This window comes from Myotis brandtii, unplaced genomic scaffold (assembly GCF_000412655.1).
Source record: "Myotis brandtii unplaced genomic scaffold, ASM41265v1 scaffold266, whole genome shotgun sequence".
Lineage (NCBI taxonomy): Eukaryota > Metazoa > Chordata > Mammalia > Chiroptera > Vespertilionidae > Myotis > Myotis brandtii.
The window spans coordinates 2,333,564-2,353,997 of NW_005360124.1; the positions used below are offsets into that span (position 1 = coordinate 2,333,564).

Sequence of the window (20,434 nt, forward strand, 5' to 3'; positions counted from 1 at the left end):
ATTTTTCTAATTTGGGAAAGTGATAGGTTTTAGATCACTATACACTTTAATATAAGCAAGTCACTTCCTTTGGTAAAATTCAGAAACTAAGATTTTAAAAAATTAACTATTTTTTTTAATAATGCAGAGTAGTTGCCTAGTAACTGAGGTAAGCTTCCAATTTTATGTTTTAGGATTAGAATATATATATATAACTTGTTGAGAAATATACAGATATGTAGTGCTTGCTCAAAACTTTTAGTTTTGTTTTCTTTTTGTATTGATTGGTATGTGTGATCCAAAAGGTATGGAGACCATTGCTTTAGATTTCTATTACTCTCAGATCACTGACCTCTGGACCAGCAGCAGCAGGGTCACCAGAAAGCCTGTTAGAAATGCAGAGCCTTAGGCCCCACCCAGACCTGCTCCTTGGTACACAGTCGTTTTAAAAAGTGCTCTTATGATAAAGGATAGTCAATTCTTGATAATTGATGGTATCAATTGTGGGAAATTTTCATCCTGGGACAGTTTCCCATTGCCACTCATCTTGTCAATCTATACCTATTGCTGGGTTAGTGGGACCCACAGATATTTAGACGCTGCCCATTGGAGCAGGCTGGTGTCAGGGTTCCATAGTTGCTGTACTGTCGTATAGTATCTTGGTGCTTCCTTAACTTGGATCCAAAACTGTAGGAATTAAATTTGCACCTAATTGTTCCCAGCCATATATAAAGGCCAGCTATTTCCACATTTGTTTTTTGGTAAAATTATAATCACACTATGCATTCATGAGTCAAATATGTTCTTTGGATAACTTACTTTTATTTTCTGGTTCCTGATTCATTCAACCTAGTACCTTTCAGGATTTAAGTTTATTTTTTCTTTCTTAGGGAGTGATTGTCAAATCATCAAGTTCTTGGTGGTTAGTGATTGCACAGAGAAATAAAATGGCTGTAGAACACTTTGTTCAAAATGGCTCTTTCAGGATATTTGATAAACTAGCTTTTAAAAATAAGTGTTATTTGACCTTTCACTGGAATAGGTTGTTACATACTATTTCCCTGAATTTCAGAAAAGGAGCTCTGGAAATCACTCTGTTTTTTAGGTAGATTAGAAGTACTGACATTATTTTCCTGGAAATGCTGGGGAGAGGAGTGGAAAGAAATACTTGGGTCACATAACCAAGACTTAATGAAAAAAATATTTTTTTATCTTCTTCCTTCATCAACTCATTCAATAGACAATGAGTTTAAACTGTGTGACATATACTGTGCTAGGCAACCAGGGCATGAATATAGACAAGATACTCTGCATTCAGGAACTTAGAGTAGAGGTAACCTCCACCACATGTACAAGTATACATATATATACTGAGTGGCCAGATTATTATGACGAGTGCCGCAGTATTGAAGGCAAAAGGTAGCCCAATGAAGGTACTGATGGGGTGGTCATAATAATCAGGCCACTCAGTGTATATCAAGGTCTTGGCAAGTCTGAAATAATTTCTTACCAAGATTTGGATCCCTCCCCCCATATTAACATGTTATTTGGATAGTTCAGAGAACCACTAGATTTTCTGATAGGTATTCATCATATTTCTTTCCTACAAAGGAAATCTTCTCTGGCATATGAAAAAAATGTTATGCTGCCATATTTTCCCTCCAATGATGTCTCTTATGAAATGTTTCATGTCCTTAAATCCTCACTATGTTTTTTAATGCCATATTGTTTTTCCCTTAGAGAGACAACTCTGGTTACAAGTTCTTAATTTATTCTGAATCATTTATTTTTTCCCTCCTAGCAATATATTGTTTTAATAGATGTTTGAAGAAACATCAATGGGTCTCCAGATCTCCCGGACACATTGTACTTTAGGAGCTAGGGAGGGAGATGTATTACAAAATAGCTAATCCTGGGGGCTGAGGCTTGGTGTTCAGCATTTGTTGTATGACCTTGGGATGTTCCATAACTCACCTAAGCTTCTGCCTCTTCCATTTTACTAATAGATTTATTGCAGGGATTCAATGATTATATGTTATATATGTGTATACCAACGTAAGCACTGTGTAGCATAGCACGCACTCAATAAACATTCTTTCCTTAAAGTTTAGAAGAAAGGTAATGCCCAATAGACTCAAATACAGCAGGTCCTTGAGTAATGTCATTTCATTCGAAGTCATTTCATTATAATGTTGATGGGAGGGGGGAGGCATCAATTCCAGGCCGGGGTCACTATCTATTTGGAATTTAGTCTGTAAAGGTTTTCTCTTTGGACTCCGGTTTCCCCCTACATCCCAAAAGCTGTGCACATTAGATGAATACATGTGTTTAAATTGTCCCAGTCTGAGTGAATGTGGGTGTGAGTGTGCCCTGCAATGGAAGAGTGTCCTGTCTAGGGAGGGTTCCCACCTTGCACCCTGAGTGTAGACACAGGCTTGGGCCACCCATAACCCTGAACTGAATTAGTGGGTTGGAAAATCATTTTCTTACTTGCTATTATTAATCTTCCTTAAATGTATGTATAACTCACATTTATTTCAATGTTTAATATTAGAAGTGTTTTGGGTCTTTATTTAGGGGTTTGGTGATGTTTTTGTGGCCAGATATATGCCATAGGGACTTCACTCTTGTTTATATCAGTTAGCATATGGTAAAACTGTTTTTGTTATACATTGTTTTGCTTAAAGTCGCAGTTTCCAAGAACCTATCGACAACATTAAGTGAGGACTTAACATAGCATAGTAAGATCTTCGTATGTGACAAAGTCCAAGTTATACGATTTCATTTTAAATTAATGATTTCTGCCCTAACTGGTTTGGCTCAGTAGATAGAGCGTTGGCCTGCAGACTGAGGGGTCCCAGGTTCGATTCCAGTCAAGGGCCAATGCCAGGGTTGTGGGCTCGATCCCCAGTAGGGGGAGTGCAGGAGGCAGCCGATCCATGATTCTCTCTCATCACTGATGTTTCAATCTCTCTCTCCCTCTCCCTTCCTCTCTGAAATCAATAAAAATATATTTTTTAAAAATAATAAAATAAAATAATTTCTGTTGTGTTATATGTAGGAAGAACATGCTCTTTTCCAGCTTGAAGAAGGAATTGAAGCTTTGGAAGCTGCAATTGAGTACAAGAATGAAAGTATCCAAAGTCGCCAGAACTCGCTCAGAGTTTCATTTCAAAACCTCTATCATAGTGAAGCAAACGTCTTGGAAAAACTAATTGCCCTGAATCCTACTGAGATTAGAGCTATCCTTTTCAGATATTTCAATAAGGTTAGTTTTTGAGAGAGAGAGGATTTTCTTCTAAAGAGGAGTCAAGATGCTTACACATCTCACATATTTAGAATTTTTAAGGAAATTAAAAGATATATAAAAATGGTGTAACTCCAGATTTAAGCATGATTTCTCTTTACAGTACTGCATGCTGTCATCTGAAAGCTTTGTGATTATCCAAGTATGTATGCCTATCTTGGTGTGGTTCTTAAATTTGAAGGGCCTTCTGAAATAAGAGCTTTTTGAAGTAGTTTTTTAAATCAAAGAATTTACATTCCTCAGTCACTGCTTCTTGATGTTTTCTAGATTTGGATGTTGCTAATCAGCACTCGTGAAAAATCAAGGGCCTCCAAGTTTGGGTTACCTTTCTTTCATTGCTGTAGGAGAGGGGTACACTTATTTTTTTCATCATAACCTCTGAATTGATATGGAGCTGAAGTGGTACATCACTGGCAAAGACAGTAATAGAGATTTTAGCACTAACCTGAATACGCTTAATATGAATAAATTTATTTTATACTAGAGGCCCGGTGCACAAATTTGTGCACCAATAGAGGGACCCCACCATTGCATGATCAGGGCTGGGGAGGGACGCAGGAGGTTGGCCAGCCTGGGAGGGACCACAGGAGGGCTCCAGGGTGTGTCTGGCCCGTCTCACTCAATCCCGATTGGCTGGACCCCAGCAGCAAGTTAACTTACCAGTCAGAGCATCTGCCTCCTGGTGGTCAGTGCACATCATAGCGACTGGTCAACTGTCTGCCCCCTGGTGGTCAGTGCATATCATAGCGAGTGGTTGAGTGGCCTTAGCATATTATTAGCATATTACACTTTGGTTGAACAGATGACCAGACACTTAGCATATGTTAGGCTTTTATTATATATGATTTTATATGTATTTGACAATTTACTGATCCAGAAATGCTTTGTACCATGGAAAACTATATCCATCTTTTTTCTAATGTATTCTTTAAAAATATATATTATGAAGTGTTAAACAAGTAGATAACTTTTTTCTCTGAAAAGTATATGCAGTTTAAGGGAATATCAGACAACTAATGAGCAATAAAACACTGAAGTTTAAAATAAAGTTCTAATTCTGTTACACAAGTTAAAAAAAAATGAGAAATGAATAGAATTGTTGTGCACAGCCCTCCTCTTGGATAATTATTGTCAGTAGTAAGCTGCTGTTATTGGTGAGAGTGCATTCTATCACTGGGTGTGTGGAGGGCAGAAAAATGGTGGGGTACTCCGAAGGTTTTGGTATAGATAACTCTTTTGTGGTAATCTTAGAGTAAGTGTTCTTAACCCAAAGCGTCCAGGCTAAGGTCAGTGGATTTTCTGATCCTGAGAACCATTGGGAAAAGTATTTTTCTTAAAAGGTCATTATACTATTAACAAGCTCTGTGACACAGACATTTTTACTTCATATCAATGCAGAGAAGAACCCAATGGACTAAATGGACAATCTAAAACCAAACTCGGTATTTAGAGTTTTAAAAATTTTGTCACTTATTTATAACATCCATTATGGACTTCACATGGGGAATTATCTGGCTATTATAAGAGTCTTTAGCTTCTTAATATTTTCTTAGACTAAAGAAATAGAATTATAGGATTATAAATGTAAACTATAATAATAACAGCGTAATATGCTAATTAGACTGGAAAGCTGTGGCAGGTGGAGGCAGAGGAGGCTGACAAGGGCCGTGGTGGGGGTGGGGGCTGAGCCTCTTGCACAAATTTCGTGCATCGGGCCTCTAGTAGGATTATAAATGTCTAAGAAATGTTGGAGGAGCAGTTAGTAGAGCAACATTATACTGAAATAAAGTTACTACCAATTCAGAATCCCAACAAGTTCAAAAGGCTGTTAGGTTATTTTGTGGGTCTGTTACAAAGCATTTGCCTAGTTATACCACGGTGATTAAGGAAGTTCATCTTACATTACCTAATCTGTTGTACCTAAGACAGACTGAAAAGGTCAAAAAATGTATTTTCTAGGTGGTTAATTTGCGAGAAACTGAGCGAAAACTACAGTTACAGAATAAAGAAATTAAAATGAAGATCCTGGAACGGGATAATATGGTTCGTGAATTGGAATCTGCACTGGAACATCTGAAATTTCAGTGCGATCGGAGACTGACCTTCCAACAAAAGGAACATGAGCAAAAAATGCAATTGCTGTTACATCATTTCCAAGGTACCTGCCTGTCCTCTTGTCAGTTCTGTATAGGTGACATGTAGGAGGGGGATTTGGGAAGGAAGATAGAACAGCATTTGATCACTTAAAAGTCCAGCATCTGTAAAGTTACTACTTTTCATGTTTTTCTGCTTTCCATGTTTTGGTTAGCACATGTTGGGATCACTGCCTTGGATGTGGGGCTATTCTTGCTTGAAATGCCACCCCATGTGCTTATCCCCACTGTCACACACAAGAACTGCTGCAACCCTGTTACTTTGTTGGTCTGGTTTTTACATAGAGTTGTGGAATGACTTCTGGCTTTGTGGTGTACAGTTGAAAAGTTTTTATCTCCTAAGGATATAGCAATTGATTTTTAAATTACTTTCCCTTCATAAAATTAAAATGATAGGCTCTGTCAGATTTCTAGTTATATTTCTTGTTATAATTTTCAGCTGATTATAACTTTTATGCATTAAGGTTATATCTTAGGTCAAAATTAGCCTGCCATTGATGGACACATACTGTTACCAGTGCACAATAGTTCAACCATCAACTCTGGTGTGGAAAGAGCTGTCATAGCAGTCAGTCCTCACATTACCTGGGCATATGGCTGGTACACAAGCAGTTGTTATGACAACAAAATCACTGCCCGGGGATACTGGTAATGCTTCAGTCCAGGCTGCTTAGCTGCTTAGTCTTGATTCTTATGCATCTATAGCTGGAAATGCATTTAAAGGGATCTGGAAGAAGCAAACCAAGGAAGCAGAAAATTGGAAAATATGTGAATGTGAGTGCTTAGGCAATTTGCCTCTAAGTTAATTCTATAACCAGTTAATTGACATCCAGTTGCCTGATGACAGGATCCCTTACCTCATAATCATTCAAATGTGTTCTGCTTACCTTAAGACTCTAAAAGTGGTATTTTAATATAATCTTTAATGTACAGGGTGGGGCATAAGTAGGTTTACAGTATGGAAAATAACATTAATAAATAAATAATAATCTATCTATCTATCTATATATATATAAAAGCCTAAGCAACCATTATGACTGAATGACCAGAATGACCAGTCAACCAGTCGATATGGCGCGCACTGAACACCAGGGGGCAGATGCTCAGGAGCTGCCCCCTGGTGGTCAGTGCACTCCCACAGCCAACCTTCCGCAGCTGGCCAACCTCCCGTGGTCCCTCCCCATGGCCGGTCCCTCCCTGCAGCCAGCCGGCCCTGATCTGCCCGCACCGATAGGTCTGGCCCCAATCGGGACTGACTGCCGGCCGGGCCTAGGGACCCCACCCATGCACGAATTCGTGCACCGGGCCTCTAGTCCTATATAATAAAGGGCTGATATGCAAATAGACCAAATGGCAGAACAACTGGTCACTATGATGCACACTGACCACCAGGGAGCATACATACGCTCAATGCAGGAGCTGCTCCCTGGTAGTCAGTGCACCAGAAGCTGGGCGCATGGCTGGCGAGTGCAGTGGCGGTGGCGGGAGCCTCTCCTGCCTCCGCTGCAGCACTAAGGATGTCCGACTGCTAGCTTAGGCCCACTCCCCACGGGCCTAAGCCGTCAGTCAGACATCCCCTGAGAGCTCCTGGACTGCGAGAGGGCACTGGCCGGGCTGAGGGAATAACCTCCCTCCCCCGAGTGCACAAATTTCGTGTACCGGGCCTCTAGTACAATGATAGCGAACCTATGACACGCATGTCAGAGGTGACACGCGAACTCATTGTTTTGGTTGATTTTTCTTTGTTAAATGGCATTTAAATATATAAAATAAATATCAAAAATATACATCTTTGTTTTACTATGGTTGCAAATATCAAAAAATTTCTATATGTGACACAGCACCAGAGTTAAGTTAGCGTTTTTCAAAATGCTGACATGCCGAGCTCAAAAGGTTCGCCATCACTGCTCTAGTATAAGAATAAACCCTGTGTCACCTACTCAAAACTATAAACCTACTTTTGCCTCACCCTGTTATTAGGCTATTTCCTCTTCTTTTGTTGTGTCTTCCTTTGTAATTTAATCTTTCTAGCTTCTTTTGACTTTGTTTTTTTTGTTTGTTTGTTTTGAGGGTTGTTTTTTTCTGTTGTGTTTTTTTTTTTTTTTGTCGAATATTCTCTGGGCCTATAGTCAAAGGCTTGTGACTTTTCATATGCCCACTGTTCCTGATATAAACTTGAAGATACTGATGTAGCTGATGGACAGAGTTCCAAATGTGAACTTTGTATAGAAAAAAACCTTCTGTTCTAAGGATAAATCTAGTTAGTAGCTATTCAGAAAGTGCTTATGAATCATAAAAATGTAGTAAGGTGACTAAGGTATCATTCCTACTTTGAAAAATTTTAGAGGCAGAAGAATCCAAATTGTAGGTGGAAACAAATCCATTCAGGTAACAGATACATTGTAACATAATCTGACCCTTTAAATATGAAAATACATAATTTTCAATCATTTATTTTAAGCTGATTTTAAATTTAAATTTCTATTTTATAGAGCAAGATGGGGAAGGCATTATGGAAACTTTAAAAACATATGAAGATAAAATCCAACAGGTGGAAAAAGATCTTTATTTCTATAAGAAAACCAGCAGAAATCTTAAGAAGAAACTTAAGGAATTGTTAGGGGAAGCAGTTTGGAGGCCACCGGTACCATCTGAATGTAAGCATTTAGTGCCACCTGTCATGCTAACAATGTTTTTCTAGCATTTGGTAAAGTCCGTCTAATTTGTAGTTCAGCTTTTCCCAATTGATTTGGTTATTTAGGATTAGATATTTAACTTCTATTTGACTCTGTAAGCGAAATAGTTCACTAGTCTATGTATAAGACAGAAAGAACCACAGGGAAAATTAATGAATGAATAAATGTATATGTGTGAAGGAAACTACACATATTGCTTGCCAGGTGCCATAGGCTTTTGTATTCCCTAACCTAAAATAACTCCCTTCCACTCTCTCTCTAAAGATCAATGGGAAAAATATCCTCGGGTGAGGATTAATAATAAAAAAAGATATGATTTCAGCTAATTTACTATCCTATTTTGACCCATCTTAAAAAAATTTTTTGTCTATAAAAAGTCATATATAGTCATTATAGAAGAATTTGAAAAATATAGCATAAAAACACACCCATAATTCTATTGAAAACTGTTAACATTTAGTATAATTCTTATCAGTATTTTCCTCATGCTTTAAAAAAAAATAAAGTTGGAATCATATTGGGGATATAGCTTGTATTATATCTTATCTCAAAATGTTCCTCTAATAATAAAGACAATAAACAAGATTGGTTTGAATTATAAAATACAGCAACTTGCCCTAGCTGGTGGGGCTCAGTGGATAGAGTGTCGGCCTGCGGACTGAAGGGTCCCAGGTTCGATTCCAGCCAAGGACACATGCCCGGGTTGCGGGCTCGATCCCCAGTAGGGGGCGTGCAGGAGGCAGCCAGTCAATGATTCTCTCTTATCATTGATGTTTCTATCTTTCTCTCCCTCTTCCTTCCTCTCTGAAATCAATAAAGAAATATATATATATTTTTTTTTTAAATATATTTTATTGATTTTTTACAGAGAGGAAGCCCACTGGGGATGTGCCCGCAACCCAGGTACATGCCCTTGACCGGAATCGAACCTGGGACCCTTGAGTCCGCAGGCAGACGCTCTATCCACTGAGCCAAACCGGTTTCGGCAAGAAATATATTTAAAAAAACAAAACAAAAAACATCACTTTAAAAAAATAAAATATAGCAACTTAAACATATTAAATTCTGAGTTTTCTAAAAAATACTATATGCTTCATAGTTAGTATCCTAATCTATAATAATAAGAGAATATGCTAATTAGACTGGATGTCCTTCCAAACGTCCTTCCGGACGACCTTCCAGATGAAGCAGGGGCTACGAGGGAAGCCTGGGTCCCAGATGCCAGAGGGAAGCCGGTGCTGGCAGCCGGAAGAAGAAAGGCCTACTCTTGCACGAATTTCGTGCATCGGGCTTCTAGTTAATATGTATTAATTGGTATTCGGTTCATTAGTTTTTATAGTACTCTTTTCATTGTCTGCCTATTGGGCTTGTATTTATCTTCTTTGAGTATTTTTAGAATTTTCAAATGCATAAAAATTAATCTTTTGACCAGAATATTGTAGTCACTTTTTGATCATGTCTCTGTATAGTGCATCTGTTTTCTAACATATTTTATGAGAATAGAATCAGTTTATATAGACATGCAGTCTCTGTTCTTGTTTACATATTTCAGTCTCTATCCTTATATCAATTTAAATCACTATAAAACTCTGTGAGGATACTAGAATCAGAAGATCTGGGTTTAATAAAACAAGAAAAAAAAAAAAGATCTGGGTTGGACTCCTAACTTCTTATTTTACTAGCTGTGTGACCTTGGGTGAATTAATCTTTCTCTCATTCGTTCCCTAATGGTAAAATTCTGAAAGAGGGAAACTTTCTATTGTGAAGAATCCAAGATGGGCTTCTCCAGTGAGCCCATCTGTGTTCTTCTGCATGTGCCACTGTGACCTGGGCATTAGGATTTTTAAAACTTCCTATTGACTCTAATGTGAAGCAAACCTTGGGAGCACTGTCTGTGGTCAGCTGTGTGAGGATCTGCTAGTTCTATGTGAGGATCTATGTCATTTGCTCATTCAGGTGTTTTTGAGAGAATTTTAAATACTAGAAAACAAATTATGTTTTAAACCAGGAGTCACAAACTAACATGCCTGCAGGAGCCAGGGAAGCCAAAGTGAGCAGAGGGGACTGCAGCTGTTGTCTAAGTGGGCAGGGGCAACTCTGCTCCAGTTGCTATTCAGAAATTGTCAGTTCTCTTTCTTTTTCTAGAAATGTTGGAAGTCTATATTTTTATACGAAACTTTCCAATTTTCAAATTTTGGGTCAGGTATTATTTTATAGGCTAAGTAAAACCTATCTGTGGATCAGATTTGGCTTGGGAGTTGCCATTGTGCAACTTCTGTTTTTAAACTTGATGTTCATAGGACTAGAAGTATCCTAATCATGTGTCAACGTATGTTAAAGTTGGCATTTTTCATTATATGAGGTCCAGTACCTTTATGGGCTTCCCTTAAGCAAGTTTTTGTCTTTGCTGTTTGATGATTCTATAATTTGGAACTAATTTGTTCCAGCAGAGTGTCCCTCACTGAGGGGCTTTGCTCCCATCTCCATTTTGATAATAGAACCCCAGAGTATATTCAGAGAGTAGAACCCTCCTATCAAGACTAGATTTTCACACATATAATGCCAAGTCCCAGAAGAGTCGCTGGAGATATGGGGCAGAGACAGTATTCTCCAGTGCTGGCTTCACTTAGCTAGGATTTGGAATGTGATCACCAGTGGCAATCCCAGTGGAGGGCAGGTTGGAAGGGAACGAGAGAGGCCCAAACACTTCTGTGTTTCCAGGGAGTACCAAAATCACTAGCAGACTATTTCTCAACTTTGTTCCAGACCAAAAGTTCTCAGTTATTCACATGCAAGATGCCTCGAAGTAAAATCAGAATAGTTCATATTCACACTTATTTTGTCTAAGAAATTATTTAACAAAAAAGCTGAAAGACTATCAGTGATAATAATGAAATCAGTACACTTGAAAACCTATATAATTTTATTAACCAATTTCAGCCCAATAAACTCAATAAAAAAGAAAAACACTAATGTAATAATGTTAGGATGTCATGACTAAAATACCTGCTTTTGAGGAACTCTCTAACTTTCTTTGCTTTTTGGATTATTTTTAGATCATGATGCTGGAGATGGAGTCCTGAACCCAGAAGAAGCAAGCATGGTTTCAGAAGAATTAAAAGGGGCATCCAGAACTGAAAGTATGAAATTAAGTGGAAGGGAAAGAGAATTAGACAGTTCAGCAAGCAGTTTAAGAACACAACCAAATTCTCAGAAGCTCTGGGAAAATGGCCCTGAATTACCTCCAATTTATAGTTTTTTAGCACCCACTAGTGGACATTTGTTAAGCGATGAGGATAAAACAGAAATAGATGAAAATCAGTTTACAAAATCTCACAGTCAACCATCACCCCAAATTCAGCCAATGGGAAATGTGGGACAACTTCATGGTGTCATGCCTGTAAAGTTGTGTCGCAAAGAGTTACGTCAGATTTCTGCCTTGGAACTATCATTACGACGGTCCAGTCTTGGAGTTGGGGTTGGATCTATGACTGCCGATTCCATTGAAATAGCTAGGAAACCGAGTGACTTAAAAACTTAGGTAGTTATTCATAGAACTTTTAATTTGCTTTTCCATAATAACCAAACAGAAATTTTCCAATATTGTCAAGTAATGGAACACTTAAATATTTCCACCTATAAATTTATCTAAAATTCTTTTCCAGGCATATTTGAAGAACAAGACAAAGAGTAAAATAATAAACTGTATATCCATTAAATGTATATTATTATATAATATAAAAGTATATTATTATGTAAGTATGTTATAATGCATTAATTATATCTTATAAGTTTGTTACTGTTATTTTCAAATACAAGTATATTTTTTTGTTATTTTAAAATGATCCAGTTAAATATTGCTTATGTCAGAGGGAAAGTCACCTACTGCATATGTATTGACACAGCTAAAAACCTGTGCCAAAATGTAGTCTGGCAACTGGTTAGATTTGTGGATTAAGGTTAATTTATAGTCCTTAGAACCCACAGAGGTTGAGTGATCAGTCTTGATTCTTTAAACATGGCCTGTTCTTTTTCTGGAATAGTATTTAGAATGTTATAATATTGGTTTGATAATATCATGGAATACGAGTTTTCATTTCTTTCCTGCCCTATCTATTCAACATCTCTCTCATATGCTACTAAAAATGGGAGAAATTAGTGCAGTTCTATGAAACAGGGAAGCAATAATAGAATAACACTAAAGCATTCTAACATTTCAAGGAAAATATATCTGGTCACATGGAATCTATATATATAAAACCCTAAGTGACTGGTTGACCCTTCCACCAGTCGCTATGACGCGCACTGACCACCAGGGGGCAGGTAGACACTTAACGCCCCCTGGTTGTCAGTGCACTCCCACAGCTGACTGATGGGCGCCAGATGCCAGGCTCACAGCTGGTGAGTGCAGCTGCGGCAGGCACAGCAGGGCTGGGATGAGCAGGAGCGGCACCCAGCCTGGGCTCGGACTCCTCCCTGGCCATTTGCTGTTTCACACACTACTACATTCCTCGGGGGATGTTGGACTGCCGGTTTCCGCCCAATCCCCACAGGCCAGGTTATCGGGCTGAAACCGGCAGTCTGACATCCCCCGAGGGATCCCGGATTTCGGATTTCGGGAAAGGCGCAGGCCAGGCTGAGGGACCCCACCAGTGCAGGAATCCGTGTACTGGGCCTCTAGTACACCAATAAAGCTTGAAGTCGAGCCAGAGGATCTTTAACTAATAATATGATGCACTTCATCTTAGAATTTTCTCTACAACCTGTTTAGTCAGGCTTTGCACCCAGACAGGCCAGACTACATTGGGGCTGTAAGTAAGTAAATGAAAAATTTTCTTCAATATTTTTTTGGTCCAAACCTTATTATATAATAACTTCATTTGGAATTAAGAACTAAACACTGATTTGCCCGACATAATACAATCTGTACTTTTGCACTATATTTTTCAATCACAGAAAATATCCCCTTATAATGACCAGAGAGATATTTTGTTACTTTGTTACTTATTTGTGATTTTTATTACTTTTCCAAAGTTTCACTTAAAATAAAGTTGTTTCTTAAATTAATGTTTGGGTGGGATGGTAGCAAAAACACCCTTACTTTAGATCCCTACTCAATGAGTCACTTACTTCCTTGCTGACTCGATTTTTTCTTATCTGGTGCTGCTATTTTTTTCTTTTGCCCCTTTCTCTGTTGCTGTTGAGCCTGACCATCTTATATAAGACCCAAACTATTACCCTGTGCTCAAAGACTTAGTGGTTCCTTTTTTTAGTTTCTAGCCCCTAGGGAGTAGGGTCCCCTGGTCCCACAGCTTTAGGAAAAGAAAACCAAACCAATACAAACTTCTAAATTGGTGAATACTTTATATATCTCTTAAGCATGGTAGTAAAATTCACTTAAATTATGGGTTAGACTTCTGTGGACTTACCTGGGAAATGAACTACAGTTTTATAACATTGGCCCAATGAGAAACTGCTTCAAACAATGAAATTATAAACTATCTTGGAAATTTTGTTTTTAACGGACTATTTGAAGTCAGATTCTGGTTTTAAGTGAGTCTCCTTCTTTTGCCTTTGTTTTGTATGATATATATTTAATGTCTATCCTATGTAATGTGTAAATATATAATGGCAAAATCCAGTGCCTTAACAAAGCATAGCAATTATATATTAAGCAGAAGCCCAGTGCATGAATTCGTGCACGGGTGGGGCCTGGCTGGCCCGCCCTGATTGGGGCTGATCGGGCTGGGCTGGCCTAGGGGAGAGGCCTCGGGCAGTTGGCCAGCCAGCCCCACCCCCTGGTTGAACTCATGGTTGAACTCCTAGTCGAAGGGACAATTTGCATATTAGCCTTTTAATGTATAGGATAAATACATACTTATTAATGAAGGTCCCAATTTTAAATAACTTAGAAATAATTCATGTAAGAATGTATTCTGATACTGGAATCCTGCTTGCCCAAGAAATTGACACGTATTTGTTTTATCTGTGGCAATATAAACACATTTTCTGAAAGCCAACTCAAAATAAGAAGTTATATCCAACCAACAGTGATTAGATTTGATAATGCAAATGTGAACTGACTTCTAAATAGCAGAGGTACAGATTTTTCTGCCAGAAGCTGGTCCATCCTTGCTGCTTGACACAGTCGCTGCAGGGAAGAAACATCTGAACAGCATATGTTTCAAGGGACCTGGCGTATATGGCATACTGTTCTTAATATGTTTGCTCCCCTTCTTGGCGCTATGTGTTTTAACCAAGGTCACCTCTCCGAGAAAGGTTGTTTCCCCAGGTAGGGATTTTCCCCTGAAGTTAGGGAGGGAATAAAACCCCTTAACTAAGTGCCAGGCGGGTAGTTAATCACTTTAACTACAAACAATCATCCTTAAGCTACATAATCTTTACTCCCTGGAATGGAGATAAGAAACGCCCTAACCTTTGGAATAGAAATTGATAGGATTAAAATCAACTGGTATAAATACAGATGTAACAAGACAATAAAGGACAGAACTTGGCTGGAGATCCTGGCTAGGCTGCTGATCAACTGAACGCTGTCTCCGTGTCATTCCTTCTTTGCCAACTCCATCCACACCTTTGGGGACCCCTGGACCTGCTGGGGTTGGACCCCAACATTTTTCCTTCCTCCAGTTAAACATATATCCTTTCTATGCTATATAAATACACAAACACACACATATAAATAATATCCTGAATAATACATTCTGGAAGTGAACCTCTTATCATTTTAGTTTAGTTAGTGCCATCACAAAGGAAAGAAAAATTAGGGCATCTGCTCAAGGCAAGTAAAATTATTTTTTTACATATATTACTAGTAAGTTTTACTTTTTATTTCACATGATTTCTTTAGTCTAAACATTTTATCATTGTGTTTGCCTTTTTGCATGTATATAAAATGTTTATGGTTTTCTTATTGTTGTTCATTATGGGTACTCCCCCGCCACCATACCCATACCAGAGCCTTTGAAAGAAGACATGCCTGCATCCAAAAAGTACTAGTTCCTTTCCTATCTCCAGAGTGTTATAGGTAACAGTGTTGGAGAATTCTATAAGTATAGGTAACTATGGGCATAATAACATCAATGAAGAGCTTTTGTGCTTTAATGTTTTTCTTTTGCTAATTGTTTTTTCTTTCTTTTTCTTTTTCGGTCCCATGATTCTTGTTATCTTTATGAACTCAGGGTTCAAGGTGTCAGCTAAAATACTCATGGTCTTCACTAAGTGAACTTGATTGCCACTAGCCAATTGGCTTGTTTGTATTGGTCCAGGTCAATAAAGTGATAAATCCTTATTCAAGAATGGGTGTCTTATATGAAAACACACACACACACACACACACACACACACACACACACACACACACACACACACAACAACAGGTCTTATGCTAAGTTTTAGAATGAAATGCCCAGGAGTCAAATCTTTAGTGGTTCTATAGCCTACACAAATTCTTATGCATTAAATGCAAGTGTGACATATTTTGCTCTTTCAATTATTTTCTTAGGCACATACTTGTGACTTTAAATCACTCGAGTATTGATATCTGAATGTTCAATGTCTATAATATCTGTAAGCTCATGTCTACAATTCCTCTCTCAACTTCACTGGAATTTTTAAAAATATGCATTATGTATATTTTATTTTATTTTTAAAATATTTTTATTGATTTCAGAGAGGAAGAAAGAGGGACAGAGAGATAGAAACTTCAATGATGAAAGAGAATTTTTGATCAGCTGCCTCCTGCATTCCCCCTTCTGGGGATTAAGCCCATAACCCGGGCATGTGCTGTGACCGGGAATCAAATCATGACCTCCTGGTTCATAAGTCAATGCTCAACCACTGAGTCACACTGGCCGGGCCATTATGTATATTTTACATTTAAAGTTATTACACCTCTGGCCAGTTAGCTCAGTTGGTTAGAGTGTTGTCCCCAATATGCCAAGATTGTGGGTTTGATCCCTGGTCAAGAAACATAGAAGCAGCAGCAAATGAATGCATAAATACGAGGTGTACCAGTTAATAATGCAGATTTTTTTCAATTGATGGAGTTACACATATGTTGACATATATGCGACTTGATATGTATGCTATTTTGTTGTATTGATAGCAAGCTTCAAAACTTCATATGTCAAATTTGCTGAAGGTGTTAACATCATAGATATTTTTACGCTTAAAAATGTCGAATTTCGTGCCAAAAAAAGAGCATTTGCGGGAAGTTTTAATTCATTATTTTGAAGAAAAGTGCTGCTGAAAGTTATCATATACTTCGGGAAGCTTATGGTGAACATGCTCCATCTCTAGATACTTCTGAACGCTGGTTTAAACGCTTTAAAAGTGATGATTTCGATGTGAAAGACAATGTCCAGGTCAACTGAAAAAGTTTGAAGACCAAAAATTACAAGCATTATTGGATGAAGATGCATGTCAAACTCAAAAACAACTTGCAGAAAGATTAAACGTTGCTCAGCAAACCATTTCTGATTGTTTACAAGCAATGGGAAAGATTTTAAAGGAAGGAAGATGGTTGCCACATCAACTGAACGCAAGACAAATGGAAAACCAAAAAGTCATCAATAAAATGTTGCTTCAACGGCACAAAAGAAAGTCTTTTTTGCATCGAATTGTGACTGGTGATGAAAAATGGATTTATTTTGAGAATCCCAAACGCACAAAATCATGGGTTGATCCAGGGCAACCATCAACATCGACTGCAAGGCCAAATCGCTTTGGAAAGAAGATAATGCTCTGCGTTTGGTAGGATCAGGAAGGTGTGGTATATTATGAGCTTCTAAAACCAGATGAAACCGTAAATACTGTTCTCTACTGACAACAAATAATCAATTTGAACTATGCTTTGATCATGAAACGACCAGAACGGGCCAGAAGACACGGCAAAGTAATTTTACTTCCTGATGATGCACCATCACACACTTCAAAAACAGTTAAAGACACGTTAAAAGATCTTGCCTGGGAAGTATTAACCCACCTGCTGTATCCACCAAACCTTGCTCCTTCAGATTACCACTTTTTCCAATAGATGGCACACACACTTTCTGAGAAGCACTTCAAAACGTACAAAGAAGTGGAAAATTGGGTCTCTGAATGGTTTGCCTCAAAACAAGAAAAGTTCTATTGGGACGGTATCCACAAATTACTTGAAAGATGGGGGAAATGTGTAGCTAGCGATGGACATTACTTTGAATAAAGCACTTTTGATGTTTCTCTTAAAATTATTGTGTTTTCTTTGATTACAAAATCTGCATTATTAACTGATACACCTAGTAAGTGGAACAAGTCAATGTTTCTCTCTCAAATCAATAAAAATTTGTTTAAAATAAGTTATTACAGGCTGTGGGTTGCCTTCACTAGTACTGATAACACATTCTTCTACATTTATATTTTCAAAATTGAAAATAAAGGTGGGAATAAGATCTTTCTTCAATGCATTGGGTATGTTGTATTTTAGAGCTTATATGGGCAGTAGTGTTCAAAGGGTGAAGTAGTGGGATACTGCCCAACAGGAAGGAATATTTTATCACTGTCATTGTTTACCTTGATGCTGAAAATAAAAAGCAGATGACTTTTCATAAGGTTTAGTGTTTTTAAATTCTCTACAAACACTGCCCCCCTTATTGTCTGTACCAGCAATGAGTGCTTCCATTCCTTGCTCTTGGATTGCAGTGCATACATGACACCACATAATGGAATAGTGTTTGATTTTTATAATGACCTTCATGTTGACCCCAAGAATACCCCAATATGGAAGTAATTAGAACAAGATAAATTATAGAAAGCTCAGAAAAACTTGATGTCATAATATTGGCTTTTGATATTCTACATAGCTCTTATTTGCCTCTTTTTTATATTTTTTTCTAGGAATTTCCACAATGAATTAAGAGAATTGCCACTATTTGAAATGCTAGCAGTGTAACTTAAACCCAAATATACTGAACTAGACTTAGGAATTAGGTTTTTCTGGTAAATTATTACACACAGCTCTACTTAGTTATCTCCATAGTACTTTAAAAGAAAAATACAACAATCTCACATATTTTGTTATAATGAGCAAGATCTTTATATTCCCAAGGAACAAAACCATTCACAACAAAAGAGTAGAAAACATTTAAGAATGTATATTTATGTTTGTTGGAAATTTAAAGCTATTATTAGTTAATACTTGTGTAATTAAAGTAGAACAAAAGAAAAAAAAGTAGAATGAAATGTACTTTGAAATAATATTCATATACTGTATTGAGTTTTCAAGCTTATTACAGTACACACAAAGCAAAGTATAATTTTTCAAGTCCAAAATGGTCAATGTTAGAAGTTATTTAATCTGAGGGAGCCTTTTAAAAGAACTACTTTTCTGACCCCCAAACCCTCTCCAATTACCAACAACAAATTATAGGCAAATTATAGCTTTACTTACCCCTCATTCCCCACAGTGTTCTAGGATTCAAATAGCTCTGATAAGAAGAAGAGATAAAGAGATTTATTTTAAAGCATTTCATAGATCAGCAAAGAATTTTAAAAAATATTTTGAGCAAATATATTTTCTCTGGCAATAGCGCTGAAACATCTTCAATCTTTGGCTATTTCTAAACCCTAAAGAATACTCTTAGGTAGTACTGATTTTGCCATTTGAAATATACATCCCGGTTTTTTATATTGGTTCCTCTTCCTGAGATTACTATTAATTCAGGATTATATGAAAAGAAGCTGCTGTAAGCAGAATATAAAAGGAAAACGTGGAACCATTCAATAGAAAATGATAAACAGTTTTGGATAAATTCCAACAACCATAACATAGACCAAAGTAAATAGGACTTTAGTGATTTTACCATTGATGAACCACAAAAAGCATGCCAAAACAAACATTGTATGCATTAATTGACAGGATTTATCTTTATAAAGCAACTAGAGGCCTGATGCACGAAATTGGTGCAAGGGGCTCTGCCCTCGCAGCCCCGGCTTCGTCCGGAAGGTCGTCCAGAAGGTTGTTCAGCTGTCTGGTCTAATTAGCATATTACACTTTTATTATTATAGATACTTAACTATTTTGCTTAATTTTGCTCTCGGCTAGAGTATTCCTGATTTTTTTCTACTGAAAAATATCTTGATAAAATATTTCCATTTCCATTCATGGTTACAAACCAGCAGCTATTGGCCTACCTTGAGAGGCTGAATTGATGTTATTTATTTTTATTTGTGGCCTGCAGTGGTATTTTATTAACCACCCTGAAAAGGAGTGGAGAGTTAAGCTGAATTCAACGGATTTATCCTATCTAATAATAGACAAACATGGTAATTAACCGTACCTCCGACACGCTTCCCATTGGCTAATTAGGGCGATATGCAAATTAACTGCCAACCAAGATGGCGGCCGGCAGCCAGGCAGCTGAAGCGAACAGGAGGCTTGCTTGCTCCAGTGACGGAGGAAGCCAAGGTTCCCCGCCTGCCACAGCCGGCTCTGAGCTCCTGAAGCAACAGCTCCAAAAGATACAATGTTTCAATTATAGAAGCTAAAAGATGGCGGTTAATTTGCATATACCAGCTGCGAGCGAAGACGGAGGACAACATGGAGGCCAAGCGGTACAGAAGGGAGCTAAATAGAGGCCCCGAGGACAGAAACGGAGCCAGGGCTGCGGAGGTGGGAGGTGGGAGGTGGGAGGGCAAGCCCAGCCGCAGCGGCTGGGAGCGGGAGGGCAAGCCCAACCACTGTGGCTGGGAGCATAAGGGGCAGCGGCTTGGGGGGGAGGGGCAGTGGCTGGGAATGGGAGGGCAAGCCAAGCCCCAGCCACTGGGATCGGAAGGGCAAGCCCAGCCCCAGGGGATGGGAGCAGGAGGGCAAGCCCAGCCGCAGGAGATGGGTGTGGGAGGGCAAGCCCAGCCCCAGCGACTGGGATCAGGAGGACAAGCCCAGCCCCAGCGACTGGGATCAGGATGGCAAGCCCAACCACTGTGGCTGGGAGCATAAGGGGCAGTGGATGGGGGCGGGAAGGCAAGACCAGCTGCAGGGGCTTGAAGCGGGAGTGAAGCCCACCTCAGCAAGTTTCGCTCCCTTCCAGCTGCACGAAGCCCTATTTTTGCAGGAATATTCCTGCAACGGGCCTCTAGTAATCTAATAAAAGACAAATATGAAAATTGATCGTACCTTTGCTATGCCTTAAGCCACACCCACCAGCCAATCAGAGCGACTATATGCAAATTAACCCAACCAAGATGGCGGCCGGCAGCCACAGAGCTGGAGCAAGCAGGAGGCTTGGTTGCTCCAGTGATGG

General features: G+C 38.6%; 1 protein-coding gene and 1 long non-coding RNA gene across 5 annotated transcripts in view; one reads left to right on the forward strand and one right to left on the reverse strand.

Moving 5' to 3' along the window:
• KIF27 (kinesin family member 27) overlaps positions 1 to 11,855 on the forward strand; it is a 72,133-nt gene extending 60,278 nt beyond the window's left edge. For 2 of the 3 annotated variants that reach the window (XM_014541252.1, XM_005868277.2), the window contains 4 exons: positions 3,041 to 3,247; positions 5,246 to 5,444; positions 7,932 to 8,096; positions 11,192 to 11,849. In XM_014541252.1, coding sequence (XP_014396738.1) covers positions 3,041 to 3,247; positions 5,246 to 5,444; positions 7,932 to 8,096; positions 11,192 to 11,676 — 1,056 coding nt within the window. In that variant the 3' untranslated portion in view covers positions 11,677 to 11,849. Of the gene's footprint in view, positions 1 to 3,040; positions 3,248 to 5,245; positions 5,445 to 7,931; positions 8,097 to 11,191 lie in introns of all 3 variants that reach the window. The other variant, XM_014541251.1, reaches the window with a different exon arrangement.
• The window catches only part of LOC106726445, a 35,137-nt gene that overhangs the window by 10,361 nt on the left and 4,342 nt on the right, over positions 1 to 20,434 (reverse strand). Inside the window, exons 2-3 of one of the 2 annotated variants that reach the window (XR_001362520.1) lie at positions 18,583 to 18,619; positions 6,025 to 6,166 (exon numbers count right to left, since the gene is read on the reverse strand). This is a non-coding gene — a long non-coding RNA (uncharacterized LOC106726445). Of the gene's footprint in view, positions 1 to 6,024; positions 6,167 to 11,141; positions 11,216 to 18,582; positions 18,620 to 20,434 lie in introns of those variants that run through there. The other variant, XR_001362521.1, reaches the window with a different exon arrangement.